This window comes from Ricinus communis, chromosome 7 (genome assembly GCF_019578655.1).
Source record: "Ricinus communis isolate WT05 ecotype wild-type chromosome 7, ASM1957865v1, whole genome shotgun sequence".
NCBI classification, from domain to species: domain Eukaryota; kingdom Viridiplantae; phylum Streptophyta; class Magnoliopsida; order Malpighiales; family Euphorbiaceae; genus Ricinus; species Ricinus communis.
The window spans coordinates 27,649,551-27,671,306 of record NC_063262.1 but is presented as its reverse complement, the minus strand read 5'-3'; the positions used below and the strand labels follow the sequence as shown (position 1 = coordinate 27,671,306).

The window sequence follows — 21,756 nt, the reverse complement described above, 5'->3', positions numbered from 1 at the left end:
TCGCAGCATAATTTAATATCTTTACTTAGTATACTGCGGGTTAGGTTGCCCAGTGGAAACATTGGAAACAGTTGAAATTTGTATGCCATGTATGGATGGTAAGAATGCCTTAACGTGCAAATCTCTCATTAAAAAAAAAACAAGAAAATTGGATAAACACGATAAATAAAATAAAAATAATGAATACAAAACTGAGGTGGTCGTGCCACTGCCAAGGGTTGATCATTTCCAAGCTTTTTTACCCCTAAATTGTTTGCCGGATCGAGTCTGTTTTCTCTTTTTCTCTTGACGAGATCTTTCAGCCCTGGCCTTCCTGGCAGCACTGGGCATCAACTTCTCATGTTGCTTCTGCCTATTGCTTTTACCGCCGGTCTGTCCAGTCACCCAAAGAAAACAGGTCAAGCATTGCTAATCAATGCAGCCTTCCTTATTGGCATCATATTACTAATCAAACTAAAAGACAATAGTAATAAGCTTATGGCACAACGCTCTTCAACATATTTATTAGCAACAGAAGAAAGACAACCTGGCTAGTTCATGAAATAAAAGCAAAGTAATAAACAAAATCACCTTTTTCTTTTTTATGGCAGTTCGAGCCTGATACTTCCCTGTTTCCTCCCTCCCTGCTTTCACCAATGCCAATCTTTCTTCCTTGCTGAGCTTATGCCGCACATGAGCCTATTGAATTGCAAAAATAATTAAATATAAAAATTCATGACAAGCAACTTCCTATTAGGCTTATAATATTTTTCAAACCGCGACCCAAAGGAGAATCATTTATAGCTTGCAAAATTCGTCCTGAAAGCCAGAAAATAAGACTACTACAACTTGGCATTAAAAATAAGAAACTTACTTCTAGCTTGGAAGGATCCACCCGCTTAACACTCAGTTGATCAGAGCTTGGAACTTTAATCCCTTGCCTAGTTAAAGCCACTTTAGCTTCCTTCTTTGCCTATTGGCATAACATAGACAAAATATCTTATGGTTAGCGCATAATGAGATCTAACAGATGATTAAACACAACCAAAACTATGACAGGATAAATAACTGCAAAGTGGACTTTCCTATGTACCACACAGGTTACATCGTATTCCAATGTTTGTACAAATTTCAACTTTGTTCCAGAATTAACCAATGATATACCTTCAATTCCTTGATCCTTTTAAAGTCTTCATTAGAAAGAATACCATCTGCTAGATCAGACGAGGTATGGTTCGACTTTTCTTCTGCCAGTCTCTTAAGAGCTCGAAGACTTGTATCGGCATCAATAAGTTTTCCATCAAAATCAGAGAACTTCCTCTTGCTAGCTTTAGATTCGTTAACTTCTTTCATGCCCTTGGTCACCTTTTCATGTTCCTCTGCATCACCGTCACTCAAATCACTGTCACTTTCATCAATACTATTAGCACAATCATCACTGTCATTTTCATCAATACTGTTATTGCCATCATCACTTTCGTTTTCGTCAACACTGTTATGGTCATCTTCATCCACCGAGTCATCTTCTAAATCACCATCCTCACTTCCAGAATCATCATTGGAAATCTCATTTTCTTCATCATCACTTGGGGCAGCTGTCTCATCATCATAATCATCATGGTGTCCACTGGATTCTAAATTATCCATATCGCCATTACTTTCATCATGGTCATTGTCGCTGTGGTCGTCGTCATCATCATCATGCTGTAACAACTCAACACCAGGTATGTTGCTGGCAACATTGACTTCTCCAAATGCTTTTGGCTTCGCCTTTGGGTCAATGGGACGACCCCGATCCTTTTTAATCAACAGTGAAGGACAAACCTAAAAGAAGAAAATGCCCTTAAACTTCCTAAATTGTTCACTCTCAAGAAAATGAATGCACGAACAGACAGATACAAATGGACAATAACAAGGCAGTGGTTCAAATACCTCTCTAAATAATATCATAAGCGACCTAGCTGCAGCTGAAATTGCCTTTTCATGTGATTTTTTATATAACACAAGATCTTGCAGCAAATCTTCTGTCATCAACTAGAAACCAGAAATGAAATTGAACCTCATATAAGATGCATTAAGAGGCATAACTGTAATGAAAGGACCCAACCATAATTAATCTAAACACAGAAACACATTGAGGGTTTAAGGTTCAAGAAATAGGTTGCTAGAAAGCAAATGACATGCTAGGTATAGTTACCAAGGGCATTCTCAAGCATATTTCCCTTATCACATTCAGTCCAACAGCAATAGCCTGGAACAAGCAAGTAAAGTTAATAACAAAACTATTGTCAGGTCTGGAAGACAACAGGATTAGAAGAATATCAAAGTTGCTGGAAAGTAAATACCTCTGGACGTGAACGATCGTGTACAAATTGATTCACTATTTGTTTGAATAATGGTTCAACTGCATCTGGAGGCACCTGGATGCAAAAAGTTGCTTAAATTAGCAAGATGGGGATCCTAGAAAAGTATGAGAGGGAGGGAGGGCAGGGCAGTGAGAATGGTGGTGTGTGGGCGGGGAAGGGAGGAATAGTTAACGCAAAGTAAAGGGAAAGAATGACAGCAATAAATCTAACCAATCAGAAAAGCTTACCATATCATGGCATGCCTGAACAGCTGCTGCAAGTAAATTTGTGATATCACGTTGATGAGGCTGCATAGACCAATGCAAACTCAGGCCGGAAAATAAATGGGTGAAAGAAATTGTCATAGCTGTATTTCAACTACCCAAGGGTAATGCAACTGCAACAAACCTGTTACATTACATACCTGAACATATTTCTGGACAAAAGGATAGAAGTTCAATAAAATCAACTGGTGAAGCCCAACAGTTCGAGCAATTAATTTCAGCATCATCATCTTAACCTGAGATTTATATAAAGCTTAACGATCAGCACACTTCCCTAAGAAATATTTTTCACAAATGCACATATGCAATCTTGTTTATGTAACAGACAATTGAAAATCTACTACTGAAACAATTACAGCATTATCAATGGAGGTAAAATAAAATATGCCTTGGGACAAGACAAAATATCAAAAAGTAATCACCTCAAAACGTTCATTGCAAGTCTGAAGACGAGAAAGTAGCCTCTCAGCAAATCCCTGCACGTGAAATTAAAATATCCAAATCGCTCGGATCACTCAAATAGATTTGCACTAATATGGAACGACTAGGCACGTAGACAGTTTATCAAGAACAGTGAGAAACCTGAGCATCTTTAAGATGGCTAAGAGGTGAATAATAATTTGAACTGCTTTTATCTGATGACAGGCGATGCTGCCTTTTCATACTGCGCATGGCACGCTGCAGTTTTGCTTTCTTTTTCTTTTTACTGGATACAGTGCCTTTATGATGCGCCTAAAATTTAAAACAAAACAACAACACTGTAAATATGCCCAGGGTTTTTCACACAACACAAAGAGTAAGAATGGAATACCTCCTCAAGCTCTCAGTATTTTCCAAGGATGAAAACTGTATTCCAGTAATTATAACAGATGGAAAGTAATGCCTTAAGAATCTGAAGTTCTTACAGAAATTGCAGTTAAACTCAGACCATTATATACATTTTCTCGAGTTTGTCATAATGCTATATTTCTACATGAGGAGCAGGCAGATATGTATACCATATCCAATAAAATCTATCGACTTCAAAAGCTGTATCACGAGTTTATAGCATGCAACTAACCTTATAAACAGCTTCTTTACTGAGGAGCACTCGAGGCAAATGAGTATTTGAGTCATCTTCACTAGAAGCATCACTATCATCACTATTGTCATCCTCAATCTTCTCAAAATCCAGAAGAAAAGACATGGCAGCAATCATGATCCTAAAGTCAACACAAAAACAGAAATTTTCATAAACTAAAGAACAGAAAATCACATAACAGCTTATACCAAACGCAAAATGCATACCGTGATGATGAATGGAAACATGCCATGCAAATTGCATTTGCTGTTCTATCATCAAACCACACCTTTCTCCGATGAAGCTCACATAGTGTAATGAGAGATCTCTTAGCTCTCCCTTCATCTTCTTGCTATAATAACAACAAAATCATAAAACATCAGCAAAACACACCATAAACAAAACAAACAAGTTGGAAAACAAAAGGAGGAATTACACAAACCTGTAGGATTTCAAACAAGATATTCTGTAGCACTCGATTCTTGGCATCATTCTTGTGTTTCTTATTCATGCGCCTAATGCTATGAACAACATGAGAGAACGCCAATTTTTTCAAGTTTCTATCTCCCAAGGTTTGTAGCTCCATAAATAATCCAAGAGTTTCACTGATATCAACCATCTAGCAGTTTGGATAGAAAAAAAAACATATTAACTACACACACTACAAAAACTAAAACCAAAAATTCCCATTTGCATTGCTAAATAAAATCACTCATAGAAAATATTTGCATCATAAGTTGATAGTTTAAAAAAAAAAAAAGGCTACTTCTTTTGATTAAAATAATACAGCAGTAACTCCAAAACCAGAACCCACGACTCCCTTTTGGCAGCTCCAAACAGAACTGCGAAGAACCAAATGAAACCAAAACACTTCGTTTTAGACCACTTACTCATAAAAATGGCAGCTTTCTATTAATTAAACATGATACCTAAGCTCTAATCTTCCAAAAATTAAAACCCAAAATTCCCATTTACATCTCCAAAGAAAATTCACTAGAAAAAAAAGCCTCTAAAATATAGATAACCGAATTCTCATAAAAAGCGTACCTTTCTATTAATTAAAAGAATAAGAGCCTGACTAACATGAGACCTAAGCCCAGACGGAAGTGATTTAGAAGAAGATTTGAGAAACTCAGAGAGTTCACTCGGGAAATTAGCGAGTTGCTTGGGATAAAACGGAGTCATATGAGCTAAAAACATTGCTCTATCACCAAGCTCTTTAGCTATAGTAGGGTCAGCGCAAATTCCGGAGGACGAAGATGTAAAATTGAGAGCTGATTGTTGTTGAAAGAGTTCAAGAGCTGAGTTGAATTGGCTATATAGAAGGCTAAGTTCTGTTTCATAGCCTTCTGGGTCTATTTTCATTTTTGATTGTAGTGTTGGTAGACTTAGCTTCTCGGAACTCTTCCCGGACGCAATGAGCGGCTCCGGTGAACGGCCGGTTGGGGCTGACATCGAAATGAATTTGATTTCCTTTTTTTTTTTTTTAAGTTAGTTGCAGGAGACCCTAATAAAACCCTAGATGGTGACTATTTATACATAACGCATATATGTTTTTATTTTTCTTATCTCATTTGTTTTTCTCTTTTTCTTGTCTTTACATTATTAATATTTGGGCCTTGAAAAGCCCATGAAAAGAGAGGTCATGTTTTTATTTTATTATCATTTAATTGCTTTCTATTCTATGATTCTCTTTGAGCTAATAGCTATACTCTGCAATGAAACTGCAACGTTGGAGCTGTAAAACGGCAATTACGTCCATGAAATGCAGCTATCATAGTGGTTCTCAGGTACTTTTCCTGTTGTGTAACAGTCTTAGCTTGAAGGGTTCTTTTTCTTTGAGTTCTGGTTGCTTCATTAATGCCTGTTTTGCTTGATTGTTTATCTTGGCTGCTATTTTGTACTTTCTCCCAATCGATATGTATCTTCTGAAATCCATGTCATGTCCTTGGGTTTCTATTGAGTTATCTTGGCATCTCTTTAATTACACCTTAGGTTAGCCATATTCGTTTTTACCATTAGTTATCACTTAAAAAGTTCAGTGATATTCTGAAGAGAGATTGTAGAAAGGGTTGTCTCAAATAATTCAGCCCTTTTTTTGCAATCTAGACTTAGGCTCCATTTGTTTCGGGAAAGACTTATTTTCTGTTGTTTAGTTTTACTGTACAAAATTACTTGGAAATTGTTTTATGGCGTCAATTCAAGCCTTTCTTTTATGGTGTCAATTCAAGCCTTTCTTTTTTTGAATTGGACATAGGCCTTTTCACATGGCTGAGTTTTCCATTTTCCTTCATTTTCTCAGTAGCAAAGCCACCGTGAATCTGTCTTATTTTTTTTTTATTGCTACCTCCATGTTTTGGAGTTATTGATTGATATTGAGCTTAATTGAGTGTGAGATAATAAGATGATACTGATGATCCTATAATTATACCAAGTAGATTTGTAAATAGAAAGTTCACGAGATTACAATATACCATTGGTTTATGCATCAAGATGAGCTCCAAAAAAGCTCCAAAAGAGTTCTTCTTTCAGGCAATCCAGCAATGGGCATATTTCTAAATATGTATAACTACTCCATTCATTTAACTGTCTGAAACGGGTATGCTGTTGGCTGTTCTGAAAATAATATTCAACAATACTGTTTTTCTAAATTGTAGATTTGTTTTATTTCACGGTCATATAGCTGTGTTTGACTTGAATTCTATATCATCAACATGTTGGTTTCTTTCTCCTGTGCAAGAAAAGGATTAACTAGATTTTAGACTATGCATAATATTTTTCCACTTTTTGACAGGGTCTTTCTGAAGTCAAACTGAGCAGTGAAAAATTAATGTCAAACTTACTTAACAGAAAATGGATGTTGCAGCTTCCTAATACTGAAATCCACCAAATAAGGCTTTCTCTGGCTCAAGGACTACATAGAGAAGGACTATTTGGTGACATGTCTTTTCTAAACGATTCTCACCCATTTTTTGGTGATCACATGATGAAGAAAGACAGTCGACATCCATCCTTCTATATTGTGAGGGACGATCTGTTGCATCCCTTAGTAAATGGTAATAAGGCGAGAAAACTAGATGGATTGATTCCACTCCTTGTGAATCATTCAGTGACTGATGTGGTGAGATGACTTCCTAATGGATATAATATGGCAATTCATGTTACAGATGCATGTTTGTTTACTGAATGCATGCCTCCCATTTGGTCAGATATCAATGCTTCTCCTAGTTGATTCTTAGGAACTTGAATTACTCCCTTGTTTTATGACTTATTTCGACAGGCTAATGAGCAAAAGTGACTAATTGTTAATAGAACATGTGCTCTACATTGGTATAGAGAGCCAAAACAACCATGGTCCTTTGTGGAAATATATCGTACAATATAGAGCAGATGCTTTCATGCTTGACTCATGTTAATTAGTTATGATATTAGAGATCTTCTTGCTAATCTAAGCTTATGAGTAATTTCTAGTTCCAAACACTGCTTCCTCTTTTAGGCAAATATGACCTGAAATAGTTTCCACGAGTAATCAACTTCTTTCAGTTTTAGGGGCTTTTAAAGACCAAATAACATTCGATTGGGACATTTTCTAGGTTACATGTGGAGGTTGTCAAAGTGCACATGCAGCAGCTGTTGGTAGGTCAATTTTTGCTCCCACAAAAATAGGACAGTGGGCTACGTTTACTGCAGCGTAGAAGTTCTACTTTTTTTTCTGAAAAAAAAAAAAACAAGTGAGACCTAGCCTGACTATTGACATGTGTTTTTGCAGCTGTTTCATGTGCCGAGATAGGGCTAAAGTCACATTTGCTTCTAAGAGGGGAGCAGCCTGAAGTTTTGACTGGCTATAACCTGATTTCATCAGTATATGGAAAAGTAACTTATGTCCCAAGGCATCTTTATGCCCATAGGGAGAGTATGCTGAAAATCCATGCTGATTTGGTGGCAGGAAATAATGGTCAGGTTTTATGGTGTAATGATATCCTTGAGACTATTTTCACAAGCCAGACATATAGTTCTTTGGACATGAGGACAATGGATGCTTGTAAAAATGTAGAGAACCATTCAAAGAGGGTTTTAATTGTCAATGAAGGAGCAGGGGATGTCGTGGCATTATTAGGTAAGTGGAAACAATTGCTTGGCTTTTGTCTGAGTGTTTTTGTTCATGCAGAGTTAATAAAATATTGTCTTTGTTGTCGTCGAACTTCATCGCTACTGGTTTTCTTGAAAGTCATACCCCTCCCAAGGCCTTTGCCAAGGATTAAATTCTTGAGTGATTTACAAGTGTGTGATTACTTATTGTTGTAAGAATACTGTCTCCATATGTATTTCTTATTAAGTTGGATCTTCTTATTGGTTTTAACACGTCATGATTCTAACAATTGCTTCTAATAAATAGCTTCTTTCGCATAGGTGCCATTCGCCTGGTGGAGTACTTGTGCCAAAGTCATTTGTTTGGAAAAAAAAGACGTGTAAAATTGATTGTAGATGCTGGTACTGGTACAACAGCTATTGGTTTGGGACTTGGAGCCTTGTGTTTGGGGTGGGTTCTACTTCATGTTACGCCCTTGTAGTCGAGATGTCTAAATTCTCGGATGATTATGTGGCTACCCCAGTGATTAATTTTTATGGAACTCTTGTGAGCTACACTAACTGCTGGTAATCCTTTCTCAGGGTTCCATGGGAGGTAACTGCTGTCGTCCTGGTTGATACGATTGATGCATTTAAACAAAGGGAGAAATGCTTGGTTTCTAATTTCAGAACACGATTTGGTTTTAATCTTATTGACCATTGCTTAAATGAAGTAAATACTGGAGTTGTTCATTGGGTAGAACGCAACCGTAAGAGGAAGTACGTAATTGCATATTGCCAATGTTTGATTGATTTGTATTCTATATAAGATTGCACAGGTATTTAACTTTGAGCACCAGATATTTCTGCATGTGGTGTCATAAGAATTATTTGTTTTCCATTGCATATGTTTTTAGGTAGCAACTAAAATGGCTTTCTCCCTCTTTCACTTTCAGATTTGGCAATGTTTTGGAAGGAGAGATGGAGGCATGCCAGCAGATTGCACAACAGACTGGCATTCTAGTGGATCCAGTGTATACCTTAGCCGCTTGGGAAATGGCAGCTCATATGAGTAAGGAGGAAAGGGAAGGAGATGCAGACATAGTAATGCTTCACACAGGTGGAACTCTTGGCATGTTTGGATTAGCACAAAGGTATAAAACTTACTTTCACAGTCTCAAAGATTGAGTACCCTCCTTTGTAAAAAACCTGAAAATGCTTCATCTTTGTTTTTTGTTTCCTGTAAATCAGAAAATTCTGGTTGTATTGTAGAATTTATTTTCTCATTCTTGTAATCCAGAGATTTATTATTAGCTCTGAACATTCTCTTGCAAGTTGTTGTCAACGAATTCTGAGAACCTTGTTTTTGTCCGAGTCACTTTCGTTTGTTTATATGAAAACACGCATAGAATTCACTTGAAAATGTCTTGTTGGTATTCTGACTTGTAAAAAGTTGCATTTTGTCCTGCAAAACTCCGATACAAACACTTGTATCGCTTGCTAGCTTTAAACTCAAACTTGACCCCCTTATTTGTTTGCTATGCTTCAAACATATTTAAGTGTTGGGCCAAGTTAGCCCAAGTCAAGTTGAGATTCTTAAATTTTAGTTCATAAATATTCAGTTCCATTTAGATTTTTCAAGAATTTGCAGTCATCTTCCATTTTAATTGCTACCCATTATGGTAAGAATAAAAAAAAATATATCTTGGGTTGATCCATGGATAGGATGTGGGACTGAACAATCATAAACCCAAGAAACAACTTAGTTGTGTGTTTTAGGGATGGTCTCATAACAATTTTTTCTTTTATCGGCGAGCTGGAGCTTCGAACTTGAAATCTTCACTTGAAATCCATAGAACTTCCTTTAGACCCGAGCTTGATAATAATTTTTTTAACCAACATAACATTCTTTTTTTAAGGTTGTGTGTTTTAGGGATGGCCTCATAACATTAAGAACAGTGAATCTCACTATCTACGACAGTAAATTCTAGGAAGTAGGGAAGCTTATTAATTTCTTACATTGGCAGCTACACCAAATATTTTTATGTTTGAACATTCTTGATGGCAGTGTTCGTGTCAATTTTCTTTTTCTTTTTTCTTTTTTTTTTGGTAAAAAAGACACAGAAAAAGGAAAGAGCTTTAGAAAGAATATAAGGCTCAATGCACATAATAAACCATTGTGTCCCAGACAGCAACACCAAAAACGATTCGCCACAGTGACAGAACACGACATGGGTCCGCAATTCAATATTATGCAGATGGGCTTTTGTAATAAAATATACAAAAGAGATTAATGCACAATGTTATGTGTTATGGGTCTGTGGTGAAGCCAGCAACAGCAGCAATTTGTGGTGGCTTAGCCACCTTTAGGTCTAAAAGAACAACATGGAGAAGAAGTGAGGGGAGCAAAATTCCTGGTAACAAGGGGAGCAAATGAGTATGGTCCCATGGAACCTCTCTTCTTTTTTTTTTTTTTTTTTTGTTGTTGTTGTTGTTGTCTCTGCTTGCCATGCCATTGTCTAGGTTTCTTTTTCATGTGCCTCTTGTAATCACTTTTGATTCTATGCATACCCAAAACTCATCCAATCATTTTATGATCATGCTTGGCTTCAAACATCATTTTTACCATTTTTATTCCTTTGTATATAATATAAAGCAACATTTTTTAATTTCCCAATTTGTAAGCACACATCATCACTCATTTTATTTTAAAGAAAAAAAAAGATAAATTAGATAGAAAAGGAAAAGATCCATCATAGCTCAGAGGTTAGAGCATCGCATTTGTAATGCGATGGTCATCGGTTCGACACTATCGAATGCGATGGTCATCGGTTCGACTCCGATAGCTGGATAGTTTTTTTTTATACTCATATTACATAACACTAACAACCAGACATATAGTGTGATCAGGATCGCTTATATTGATGAATGGATTTCAGATTCGAAACCCATCTCTCACCCTCCTCAAATTATAGTAATTCCTTAACCAAGTCATTAAGGGGTGGAAGCTTAATGCTAAACAACCATGTGGTAAGTACCTCATTGGCCAAAGTGGGGCCTAAATTGAGGAGCCAACATATGGAATGTCTTATGGCTAAATAACTGAAATTGTAGTAAGATTCTTTAAAGAAGGTGAGTGGTGGGGTGGGGTGGAGAGAGAGAGAGAGAGAGAGAGAGAGAGAGAAAGAGATGGGTAAGCAATGGCCCATGAATTGTTGAGGAGGAAATGGGGAACAAAACAACACAAGCTATTAACTCTATGTTATTATGTAAATAATTATTGAGCTTATAATATGCAATCTTAATTGTATAATATAGAAAAATGAACACAAGGCACTTGTGCAACTATATAAATTCACTGCTACTTCAATTCAATAATTTAAAAATGCACCACCTTCTTTTCCTTTGGACCCTCCTTTATGAACTACTGAACTTTGACTAATAAATTACAGTAGAAAACACTAGTAGTCAATAATTGGTACCCTCAAAGACAAAGGGTGAGTTTTATTCACCCGACTTAATTAGTTGGAGATTTTCGATTTAATTTTCACCCTCAATTTGAGAGTTCATCATTTACCTACTATAGCCTATAATTATAGGGAAAATTAATGTGTTTGTCTTGTCAACATTTTTTTTTTTGGGAACTTTAATATGGGTCATTTCATCCATATCTTCACCAAGGAAAAATAAATAAATAAATAAAGAAGCATTTATGGGTAATGTTGTTTTCCACTAGTTACTTTGTTCATCTGCCACCATTGATTGAAAAGAAGAAGAAGAAGAAGAAGAAGAGAGAGTAGTAATAAAATAGTGAGAACTAGTCATTTACTAATTGCAGATAATGTAGCTTATAAGTAAGAAGATGTTATGGACAAGAAAGGACATGGGAGTGGGAGACAAAAAGTGTGGGCAAGTAACACAGTTTAGTAATAATTTACTTGGATTAAGGTTAGTGGTGACATTGGAAACCTCATCTCATGTTGGGCTAACTTCCCATGCATGGTAGTACTATTTACTTGGAAAAAATAATATTAATTTTCAATAGACATTGTTCATGTGTCCTGCCTTATTATTTGGTCATAAATAATTGAATAATTGTCTGATAAAAGTAATTGTTCAGTAAAAGAAAGAGGATTTTTGGCCATGCATTTGTGAGATATGAATTCACTATTAAATTATTAGTTTGGTTCACAATTTAAATATTATACTCAATATCAACCATTCATCTTGGCATTAAATTTTTTTTTTTTTTTAAATAGGGGCAATAATAGCATGCCAGAAATATTATGTAGGCTCAAGATTTTACAAACAATTAATTTTCTGGTAAAGTTATATAACTCCTGTGAGAATTTAAATTTCTTTTTTTTTTTAAGTAAAAGAATAATCAAATGTGTTGATGATAAATCTAATTATTAAAACAAGTTACTAATCTTCAATTTAATCCATATTGTTACCCTCTAACTTTATAGGATTTACATCTTTCTAAAATGTTTTACTCATCATTTAATTTAAGGCAAAATGTACAAAAAAAGCCCTTGAATAAATTGGGGAAGAACAATTAAGTCCTCATTCCAAATTTCAAGATGGGGTAAAATTTGTTGACTTTTTTGCAGACTTTTTAGTTAATCTTAATTTTTCATTTTAATTTAATTTTAATATTTTTTAATTATAAATAATTGATTTGATTTAGCATTTTTATTTTAATTTCTTAAGAGAATAATAAAATCAAAGAGGGCCAACCGTCATTAAATCATTGGTTCAAATTTTAAATATGTTTGTACTCTAACAAAAATATTAACAATATTTGCAATTTGGATTTAATTGGACCTTTTTGAAAACATTAAGGGTGACATTGAGACGAAATGAAGAATGAGAGCTTAATTGTTCTTCCCCGATTTGTTGAATGGTTTTTCTTTAAAAGAAAATTATATAACACTTTAAATCTCTAGTATTATGAAATACTACATATAGTCTTTTTTATAATTAATATATTTAGTAGAATAAAAAACTAATAATATTAAAATTATTAATTTATTAAGTTCGATTATTTTTTAAAAATTAAAAATAGTTCATTAAAAATTTATTAGTTAATAGATATTATTAATTCATTAAATATAAATATAACAGAAATTGACTGTATAAAATTTTCTTATCTTTTTACAAATAATGTGAAAAATTAAATCATATTTGCCCGAATTGAAAATTTGAATACAATATCTCAGTGCAATAAGAAATTGTATGTAATCATATTCCTAATTTGTAAAATATTTTAATTTTTTTAGTTAAAAGGACTGATATTTTAAAATGTATATCTTTTAAATACACGAGGCAAATTGATTCTTTTGATTAGATAAAAAATGGATTGAATAAAGTGACCGTGTTAAGGATGAGAAATAATTATCAGGATAAAATATTTTAAAATAAGCAGTTTGATTTATAAAATAATAAAATATAAAAATATAAAAAACAAATCAAATATCACACTAAAAGTAAAAAAGAAATTATCAAAATCAGACTATTCACAAATGATGGAAGAAAATAATCAAGAATCTTTTTTAGGAAAAATAATAAAAATAGTTATTTATTATTTTTTATCAAATTTATAGTATTATTTTTTTATATTAAAATATAAAAATACAGTTTATTTATTTATTTTAAAAAAAAACAGCCACACTGTATTTTTGAAAAGAAAATTTTTTTAAACAAATTTACACGAAAAAATAATATTTCTTATTGATTTTAAAATAATTTTAATTTTTTTTTTATTCATGAAATAAACAAATGTTATGGACTAGACACAGAGAATAGTCATTCTCTTACATTCTCTATAAAGTCAAAAACTTACATAATATTGATGAGCATATTCAAATTTAAAAATTCTCGCTCCAAATAGTAAACGCTCTGTATAACTAAAAAATAATTATTATTAAAGTTTAGGTAGGAGGAATTAATTGAGAATAATAAAGCAGAAATGGTATAAAAGTGGGAGGTTCAATTTCCATTTAAAGTTGATGCCAAATGCCAAATTAAGCAAGTCCAAAGTGCAGTTTGGTCTGTACCCTTTACTGTGTAATTCCCACCTAAAACCATTGATCCAACTCTGCACTCCCCTATGCTCTCTCTGCCTCCTACATTTGGATGACAATATGAATATGAATATGCTCTCTCATTAGGGTCACATATATATCCCCCTCCCACAAAACAAAGCCATCATTTATACCATTTCGATATATGTCTCATATTTTCTTTATTAGAATGCCATATTTTATTACTGGTCCAACATTCTATTTAGATTTTTCTTTTATATTATATGAAAATAAATAAAAGTTATAAATTAAAATACATTATAGTTTTAAGTAATTACTTTAGCACCAAATTATAGAGAATTTAGTTCAAATTTTAAAGGCCGATTTTTGAGGTATTTATGTATTTTACGAGAAAGCCTAGATCATGTTTTAGTTGTTACTTGGCTTTAAAGTTAATGCTGTCTCCCATCTCAAATCATCAATGGCTCTATCGGACGAGAACCATATATAATTATACCCGACAGAAATTTACTGTTGTTTGCTCCCTCTCTCCCTTTTTTCTTTAAAAAAGGTAATATCTTTAAAATGTAAGTTTTACGTATAGAATAATTATTTGAAATTATTAAAATTGATAATTAAGTATTTAAACTCTTAAAATATACAATTTGATATATGAATCTATTAAATATTTACGATTAAATGTACACAGCAGGTCAACAATACCACTAATATTATAAGTCCGTAATTACTATTGGCCTATTATATATCAATTGTCAATATTTACTAAATTCACACACTAAATTGTAACTTTTAAAAATTTAAATACTTGATTGTCAAATTTTAACAAGTTCATATTTTATTTTTATAATTATCCATATTTTTTTATATAAGTTGCCAATTTTATACTCTTAAATATTAATAATTTATGGTTTCAAGCACTAAATTATAATTACCTCATAACATTTGGAAAATATATTATTTCATCCTTCTATTTTATAATTTTATGCTAAAAATTCATTACGTCAAAATTTTCCATACGAAATCGTTAATTATGTTTGATTTTATACTATTTGCCTCTGATTTCTTGTGATATACAAATTTTTCCTGTATTTTATTTATTGTATAAAATATTTTTACATTTTGAAAGTCAATGAAATTAGAAAATAAATTGATAAAAAAATATAATTTGATCCTTAAACTTTTTATCAAGGTTATAATTCTACTGTAAGAAAATTAATAATAAGAATAATATCTATTCTATTTCAATAATTTAAAATTAAAGTATATGAATTTTCAATATTTTGATTAATATAAATACTTTTAAGATATTTAAATTTTTCTAGAATTTAATTATGCTAAAAATTAAAGTAATTAAAGAATACTAGTTAATTATTTTTGTACAAATATTAAAATTGATTTTTACATAAAAAATAGATAATTTTTTTAGTATAATAAATAAACTATAAGGAGCAATTTATACGCCAAAGATCATGAGCATATATTGTAAAATCAAACCTAGTTGACCGTTGTCTAACAAAAACTGTGACGAAAGAGGTTTGTAGTATAAAATTATAAAGTAGAAGGATAAAAATATATATTTTAAATGTTAAAAGATAATTAGTATAATATGAAAAAATACAAAGAGCAAAATAGTAATTATTTTATTATAATTTTAAAAAATTTAAACACTTAATTTTCAAAACTTAACAAGTATACGCACCATTTTTATAATTATTCCTTACATATACTTAGTATAAACATCACTTATAATATGTTTTAATTATCTTATAAATTTACACGATTCAACTAATATGTTTTCATTGGGTTATAGAATTTAATGAATATAACATAAAAATATTAATAAATTAAATCAAAAAAATATTTCAATAGAAAGAAAGAATGAAATATTTGAAAAATAACATATCAAAAAGAGTCGAAACCACTGAATTTTTCAGTTAAATGACTAAAATCTTAGAATAAATAAAAAAGGAAGAAAACTAGGATTGCTATTTCTTTTCACAAAATGGGATACAAAATTTGTAGAAGAAATAGAAAAAATTAAGATAATGAAAGAATGGTTCGATTTGGTCCAAATGAATAATAATAATAAAAAAAAAAATTAAGAGCAATAAAGAAAATAAAATTCTATAATTTAATACCTTACTTCTCGGGGTTGGTTCATTTGGTTTCTAGTTATTTTGTTTAGTTTTAAGTAGTCCATGTATTTGTTTTTTTGTTTTATTTGGTCCTTAATTGATAAAATGTTACGAGTGTGTATAAAATTACCTTTACATATGCGTGAGATATTTAAAAATTGCCAGCTAGGACACTGACATTGCCTGGCAATGTTATATGAACATAATGTGTAGTTTTTAGTTATCTATTTGTTCTCTCTGTTCTACATCAAATTTTCGATGGTATTGATTTTATAATATTTTTTTATAATACCTAAAATGAAATATAAAAAGACTATCACTTTTTTTACCTCCTCAATTCACCGGTCATAGCTGATGACCGCCGGTTGACTTTCATAAAACAACTGTTAACGATTTTTCTATAATTCAAATTATGAATTTAAATGATAAAATACGAATGAATTTGATTAAAAATCTCTTTTTAAGAACTTTTTTTTATATATAATTATTGTCTTGATCTATATTTTTTATTTGTACTTAATATACAAGTTGATTAATTTTTTCAATAGTTACATTTGGTTTGGAATTACGGTGCTTCGGTCACTCTCAAATTCATTTGCAATTTATGTAGCGTTAAAATTATTAAAAGTTAAATTGATTGTTTAAGATGAAAGTTAAATAAACAAGTAAAATATAGAGCCCAGTTAATAGATTAGATTTGAATTCAATCAGTATCAAAATGACTATAATTAGCTATTTGGTTAGTTTGATTTTAACCCTTATAAATTGTTTGAAATTCTATCTCTGAAACTATTAGAATTTGAATTGATTCGACTGAAATGTAAATTAAATTAATGAACAAATAAAGTATAGATCTCAACTAATAGAATTAGGACTAAATCCAACCAATACCAAAATGACTAAAACCAGTTATTTAATTGGTTGGACTTTAACTTTTATAAATTATTTATATATTTTATTCTTTAGTGATATATTTTTTAACAAAAGTACTAATAAGTTTAACAAAAATAAATATGTAACTGCATTTTTCACTAGATAAATGCCACCATAAGATTATTATTCTTAAAAGCTTTTATTAATTTTGGGTATTTAAAGTATTTTTTGAGATTTTTTTATTGAATTCTTAATGAATTAAGGTTTTAAATATGAGAAAAGAAAATAGAGTAATTGAAATAAAAAAATTCAAGTAAAACAGATTCAATCAAGAAATTTAAAAAATAAAGAGAATCATGAAAAGAAAGAAAAAAGGAATAGAAAGAGTTGTAGGAGGAAAGAAAAAATGCTAAAGAAATAAAAATAAGCTTTAAATAAATAAAAACTTAATAACATTGTTCCATATCATTGCCGATATGTTTTAAGGTTTCCTAAAATCTAATATCAGCTTTAAAATGGAAATAACATTATAATATCAATGTGGGTAGGAGGAGTACTTCCGTTGATTCTTCGATTAATAAGATTATATATATATATATATATATATATTTATTTCGGTAAAAAAGATTTTATTGCCCTTTGCCATGTCATCGTCCATCTGTAATATGATGCGGCAATTTCCTTTTATAAATGAACTTGATTAGAAATTAATTAATTATTCTCTTATCACATGTTTGGTGGATGAAAGAGTGAATAAAAGAAAAAGATATTAAGGACTATTTAAAATTTAAAAAAAAAACTAGGAACTAAATGAGACAAACTTAAAAAATAGGGGAACCAAGTGATGGATTTTGCATTAGAAAAAGAAAAAAAAGAAAAGGGGGATACTACGAGTAGTCAAAATACCCACATGAAAGGTACTATCTTACACCAGGCCATTATTATACCCTCCAGATTTTGGCCAACCTTTCGGCTTTTCTGCTTTTTCAAATATGTTGTACCCTCCCCTTCTCTCTCTCTCACACCAATACCAGTGTACTCCTGCTACTACTACCCCTTTTCCTTACCTATATTCAAAGCATTACTCTCCACCGCCACGTGTACGGTCCAACTCTCTTCTCAACCCATCACCACCGCCACCTCCTCCCCCACCACCTTAAAAATGACCCAAATCAAATCAAACCAAAAACCCAAAAAAAGGAAAAGAAATTGCACTTCTCAAGTTTTGAAAACCCATTTTAAGGGCAATATGGTCTTTTTAGCAAAGGTGAGAAGAAAGGACATTTTTGGCAACTTTGGCTTGATAAGAAAGTTGAGAAAAAAGGAAATCTATTTCTGCCTTTTCCACTAACAACAACAACAACATTACTGAGTAACAAAAACAGCAGAGATAGAGAGAGAAAAGCAAGAAAGCCATAGCTTCACCAGGAAATCGGTTTCTCACCCTTCTTTGAAGCGGTTTCACGACAAGTTTCGACCATGGCAGAAACCGGTATTGCCCGGTTTCAAGGCAGTTTAGACCCAAGAGCCCAAGAATTCAGACCAAGAAACAACAGCCTTCACCTTAATACGCCAACCTTAATCCACCATCATCATCAGCAGCAGCAGCAGCAGCAGCAGCAGTTACACATCTTTACGCCCCCGCCACCACCTCCACCTCCACCACCAGCACAGCAACTTTATTACCCGTACGCTCCTCCTCCTTCGCTCGGGTTTCCTCAATACCAACTTGCACCACCACAACCACAAGCGTACATTAGCACAACAGTACCCTCACTGCCACCACAGTCCGCAGCCCCAACGCGAACGCTGGTTTTAAGTTCAGTGCCAACGGAAGTGAGCGAGTCTGTAATTAGACGAGAATTAGAAGTGTTTGGGGAAGTAAGAGGTGTACAAATGGAAAGGATTTCTGATGGAATCGTGACCGTTCATTTTTATGATCTTAGACATGCAGAGATTGCCTTAGTGGAAATTAGAGAGAAACATATGCAGCAGCAATCCAGACTTCGAAACCTTTTTGCTGCTTTAGACCAAAATAACTTCCTTGCACCACCATCTTTACCTCCATCACCAGCGGCAGCGGCGGCGGCGCGTGGGTTCATTGCTGGGTGTGCTGTTTGGGCTCAGTTCGTAATACCATCTTGTAACGCTGTTCCTGATGGTCATAACCATGGGACTATTGTTGTTTTCAATTTAGACCCAAATGTTTCTACTTCTTCTCTCAAAGAAATATTCCAAGCTTTTGGTAAAAATCTAATTTTTTTTTTTTTATATTTTTATTTTAAGACTTTGTCAGTTTGTTTATCATGATGGGTCTTTTTCATACAAAAGAAAAGGATAAAAAGCAACTCCTTGATATATAGTTTAATTTTGTTATTTACTGTCCATGGTTTTCAATTGTATTTATTGGGTTTTTGTTGTTTTGTTTTGTTTCGGTAGGTGCTGTTAAAGAATTGAGAGAGACACCATTAAAGAAGCAACAAAGGTTTGTGGAGTTTTATGATATAAGAGATGCAGCTAAAGCTCTTAAAGAAATGAATGGTAAAGAAATTCACGGGAAGCAAGTTGTCATTGAGTTTAGTCGTCCAGGTGGTTTTGGTAGGAAGTTCTTCAATGGCAGTAGTACTTCTAAGGCCTCGTCTTTCCACAACGCAATCAATATTAATCCAAAAATTTCAAGATATGCACCCCCACCGCCTCCGCCGCCGCCACCAGTGCGTCCTAATATTTCTCCGCGCCCATTTCTTGCACAAACTCACTCTTCCTCCGTCAAAAGATCCTCGAATTCCATCAAAGGAAACCCTAACGAGAATAGTAATAGCAACAAGGGTTCAATTGGATGTTTGCCGATGAGTGATGGTGATGGAATTGTAGATGGAATGAGCAAGAAGGTTGCTGATGGGCATGCTTCAAAGAGAAATAATAACAATATTAATAATAATAATGCAAAGAAAAGCCAAAACAATGAGTCTAGCGCCACTATTAGTACTACTACAAAACATCAAAATAGAAGCAGGCCATGGAAGAGTAGACCGGCAAAGAAGTTTGATACTCGTTTTCTCATAAATGAAGATGCTATGGTTGATTCAAATTGCAGTGATTCTAGGACCACTGTCATGATCAAGAACATACCCAACAAGTACAGGTAAATTTAGTCTTCTTCTTTTGCATCTATGGATAACAGGAAAATATTTCCTAACTATTTGGGATTCTTTTGCTTTGGCCCTTTTTTTTTTTTATATTCATCGCAGTCAGAAGTTACTATTGAACATGCTAGACAACCACTGCATTCACTGCAATGAGCAGATTATTGCCGAGGGCGGCGGCGGCGATGACCAGCCATTGTCTTCTTATGATTTCGTCTATCTTCCCATTGATTTCAAGTGATTTTCTTGGTCTTTTCTTTAGCATTAATTTTATCTTCTTTCTGGCTTTAATTTAATTCATATTGTCTCTCAATAAAAACAGTAACAAGTGCAATGTGGGATATGGGTTCGTCAACATGACATCCTCACAGGCAACATTGAGGCTCTATAAGGCATTTCATCATCAACATTGGGAAGTCTTTAATTCCAGGAAAATCTGTGAAGTTACTTATGCAAGAGTTCAGGTACTTCTTTCTTATTATAGTTTTAGCTTTATTTTTTATTTTTAAAGAAAAAACATTTGTCAAGTGGCATGCATCATATATGTAATGCATGGTATTTATAGTTTTCTGCTAAAAATGAAGGGATTGGAAGCATTAAGAGAGCACTTCAAGAACTCCAAGTTTCCATGCGAGATGGACCACTATTTGCCAGTAGTGTTTTCTCCTCCACGAGATGGAAAGCAACTACCTGAGCCACTACCCATCGTTGGCCATGGCCAGAAGCAACCACAGTCACTAATCATTCTTGGTCTCCACATGAAACGCACCAACAGTAGTGGTGAGACTGACGAAGAAGATCGAGAAGAAGTAGAAGATCAAGAAGAAGAAGAAAATCTGAATCAGAGCAGCAGCAATAACAGCAGCCAAAACGGCTGCGATATCGGTTATGATGACAAAGACAGTAGTAGTGGCAGCCTGGCCTAAAAACCAAAGAAACAAGGGTTAGTAGCGTAGTGGGTCTGTCTAAAATGTTGGGTTTCTGATTCTCTTTGGAACTGGGAATATATGAATATACACCATATATCATAAATATTAAGTGCAAACCAAGAACCTTGCCTGCTATGAACAACTGTACCCACCCAATCAGGTGTTCTTGTTGAGCTCCGAGCCTCCATATATAGCCCCACCTCACTGCTAACTCACTCGCCACAGCCTAAGGCTCTCCCTGTCATTCTCAGTTCAGCTTGCCTGAAACATGATCTGACCTTGACCACCATCACCTCCATTAACTCTCTGTCTCTCTCTCTCTCCTTTCTCTTTGTATCTTTTGTATTTTAGTTTAGCAAAGAAATTGTAAAACAACTTAATTTTCATGTTTTCTTTTCTCCGGGCTGGTTATGCAAAGTTTGTACTGTTGCTTGTAAAATGAAATCTTTAGTTTTTGTAATTGTTTTTTTCTTTTGGAAAAAAGAAAAAGAAAAAAAAAAAAACAAGAATCTTTATATGTTTTTAAGTTTTAATTTATGATGTCTTATATTTTAATTCATGAGTATCCATTCATGTGCATGAATTTCTTCTGCCTGTTTTAGAACGTTGAGAGAAGAGAGGGATGAATCATCAGATAAAGAGGGGGGGGGGTATGGGTGGGTGGTGGAAAGTGACCAATGGATAAAAGGAAGCCATCTAGCACCGCCGTAAAATGGCGGGCAAATGGCTGCCATCTAATAGCTAGGGAGGTATGTTATCTGTACTATATACGTCACTTTGTTCTATTATTGTCTTTATACTTTTGTTGTTTGACTCAGTTTTAGCTCAAGGGGCTGTTTGGGCAGGAACAGAAGCAGCAGCAGCATAACCAGGCTTTCCTTGTTGGGCTA

General features: G+C 33.3%; 3 protein-coding genes across 4 annotated transcripts; 2 read left to right on the top strand and 1 right to left on the bottom strand.

The window, feature by feature from the left end:
- LOC8285457 (protein SDA1 homolog) lies at positions 1–5,123 on the bottom strand. Its single transcript, XM_002514997.4, has 15 exons — positions 4,716–5,123; positions 4,111–4,287; positions 3,896–4,020; positions 3,669–3,810; positions 3,191–3,340; positions 3,031–3,084; positions 2,749–2,844; positions 2,573–2,632; positions 2,325–2,399; positions 2,177–2,230; positions 1,912–2,013; positions 1,144–1,803; positions 854–952; positions 571–678; positions 1–372 (listed from the first exon to the last, which is right to left on the bottom strand). The coding sequence occupies exons 1-15, from the start codon at positions 5,121–5,123 to the stop codon at positions 223–225; spliced, it is 2,460 nt and encodes an 819-aa protein (XP_002515043.1). The 3' UTR covers positions 1–222.
- Positions 5,124–5,220: 97 nt separating this feature from the next.
- On the top strand, positions 5,221–9,159 carry LOC8285458 (D-cysteine desulfhydrase 2, mitochondrial). 2 transcript variants are annotated; one of them, XM_002514998.4, is made up of 7 exons: positions 5,221–5,458; positions 6,463–6,789; positions 7,262–7,304; positions 7,438–7,785; positions 8,079–8,208; positions 8,340–8,516; positions 8,693–9,159. In XM_002514998.4, the coding sequence occupies exons 1-7, from the start codon at positions 5,387–5,389 to the stop codon at positions 8,922–8,924; spliced, it is 1,329 nt and encodes a 442-aa protein (XP_002515044.1). In that variant the 5' UTR covers positions 5,221–5,386; the 3' UTR covers positions 8,925–9,159. The 2 variants fall into 2 exon arrangements, with proteins under 2 accessions (XP_002515044.1, XP_015572199.1); XM_015716713.2 differs by having other exon boundaries at positions 8,340–8,575; positions 8,693–8,832.
- An 8,299-nt stretch (positions 9,160–17,458) lies between these two features.
- LOC8285484 (protein terminal ear1) lies at positions 17,459–21,505 on the top strand. Its single transcript, XM_048376282.1, has 5 exons — positions 17,459–19,036; positions 19,231–19,936; positions 20,043–20,174; positions 20,260–20,401; positions 20,522–21,505. The coding sequence occupies exons 1-5, from the start codon at positions 18,271–18,273 to the stop codon at positions 20,861–20,863; spliced, it is 2,088 nt and encodes a 695-aa protein (XP_048232239.1). The 5' UTR covers positions 17,459–18,270; the 3' UTR covers positions 20,864–21,505.
- The last annotated feature ends 251 nt before the right edge of the window (positions 21,506–21,756 follow it).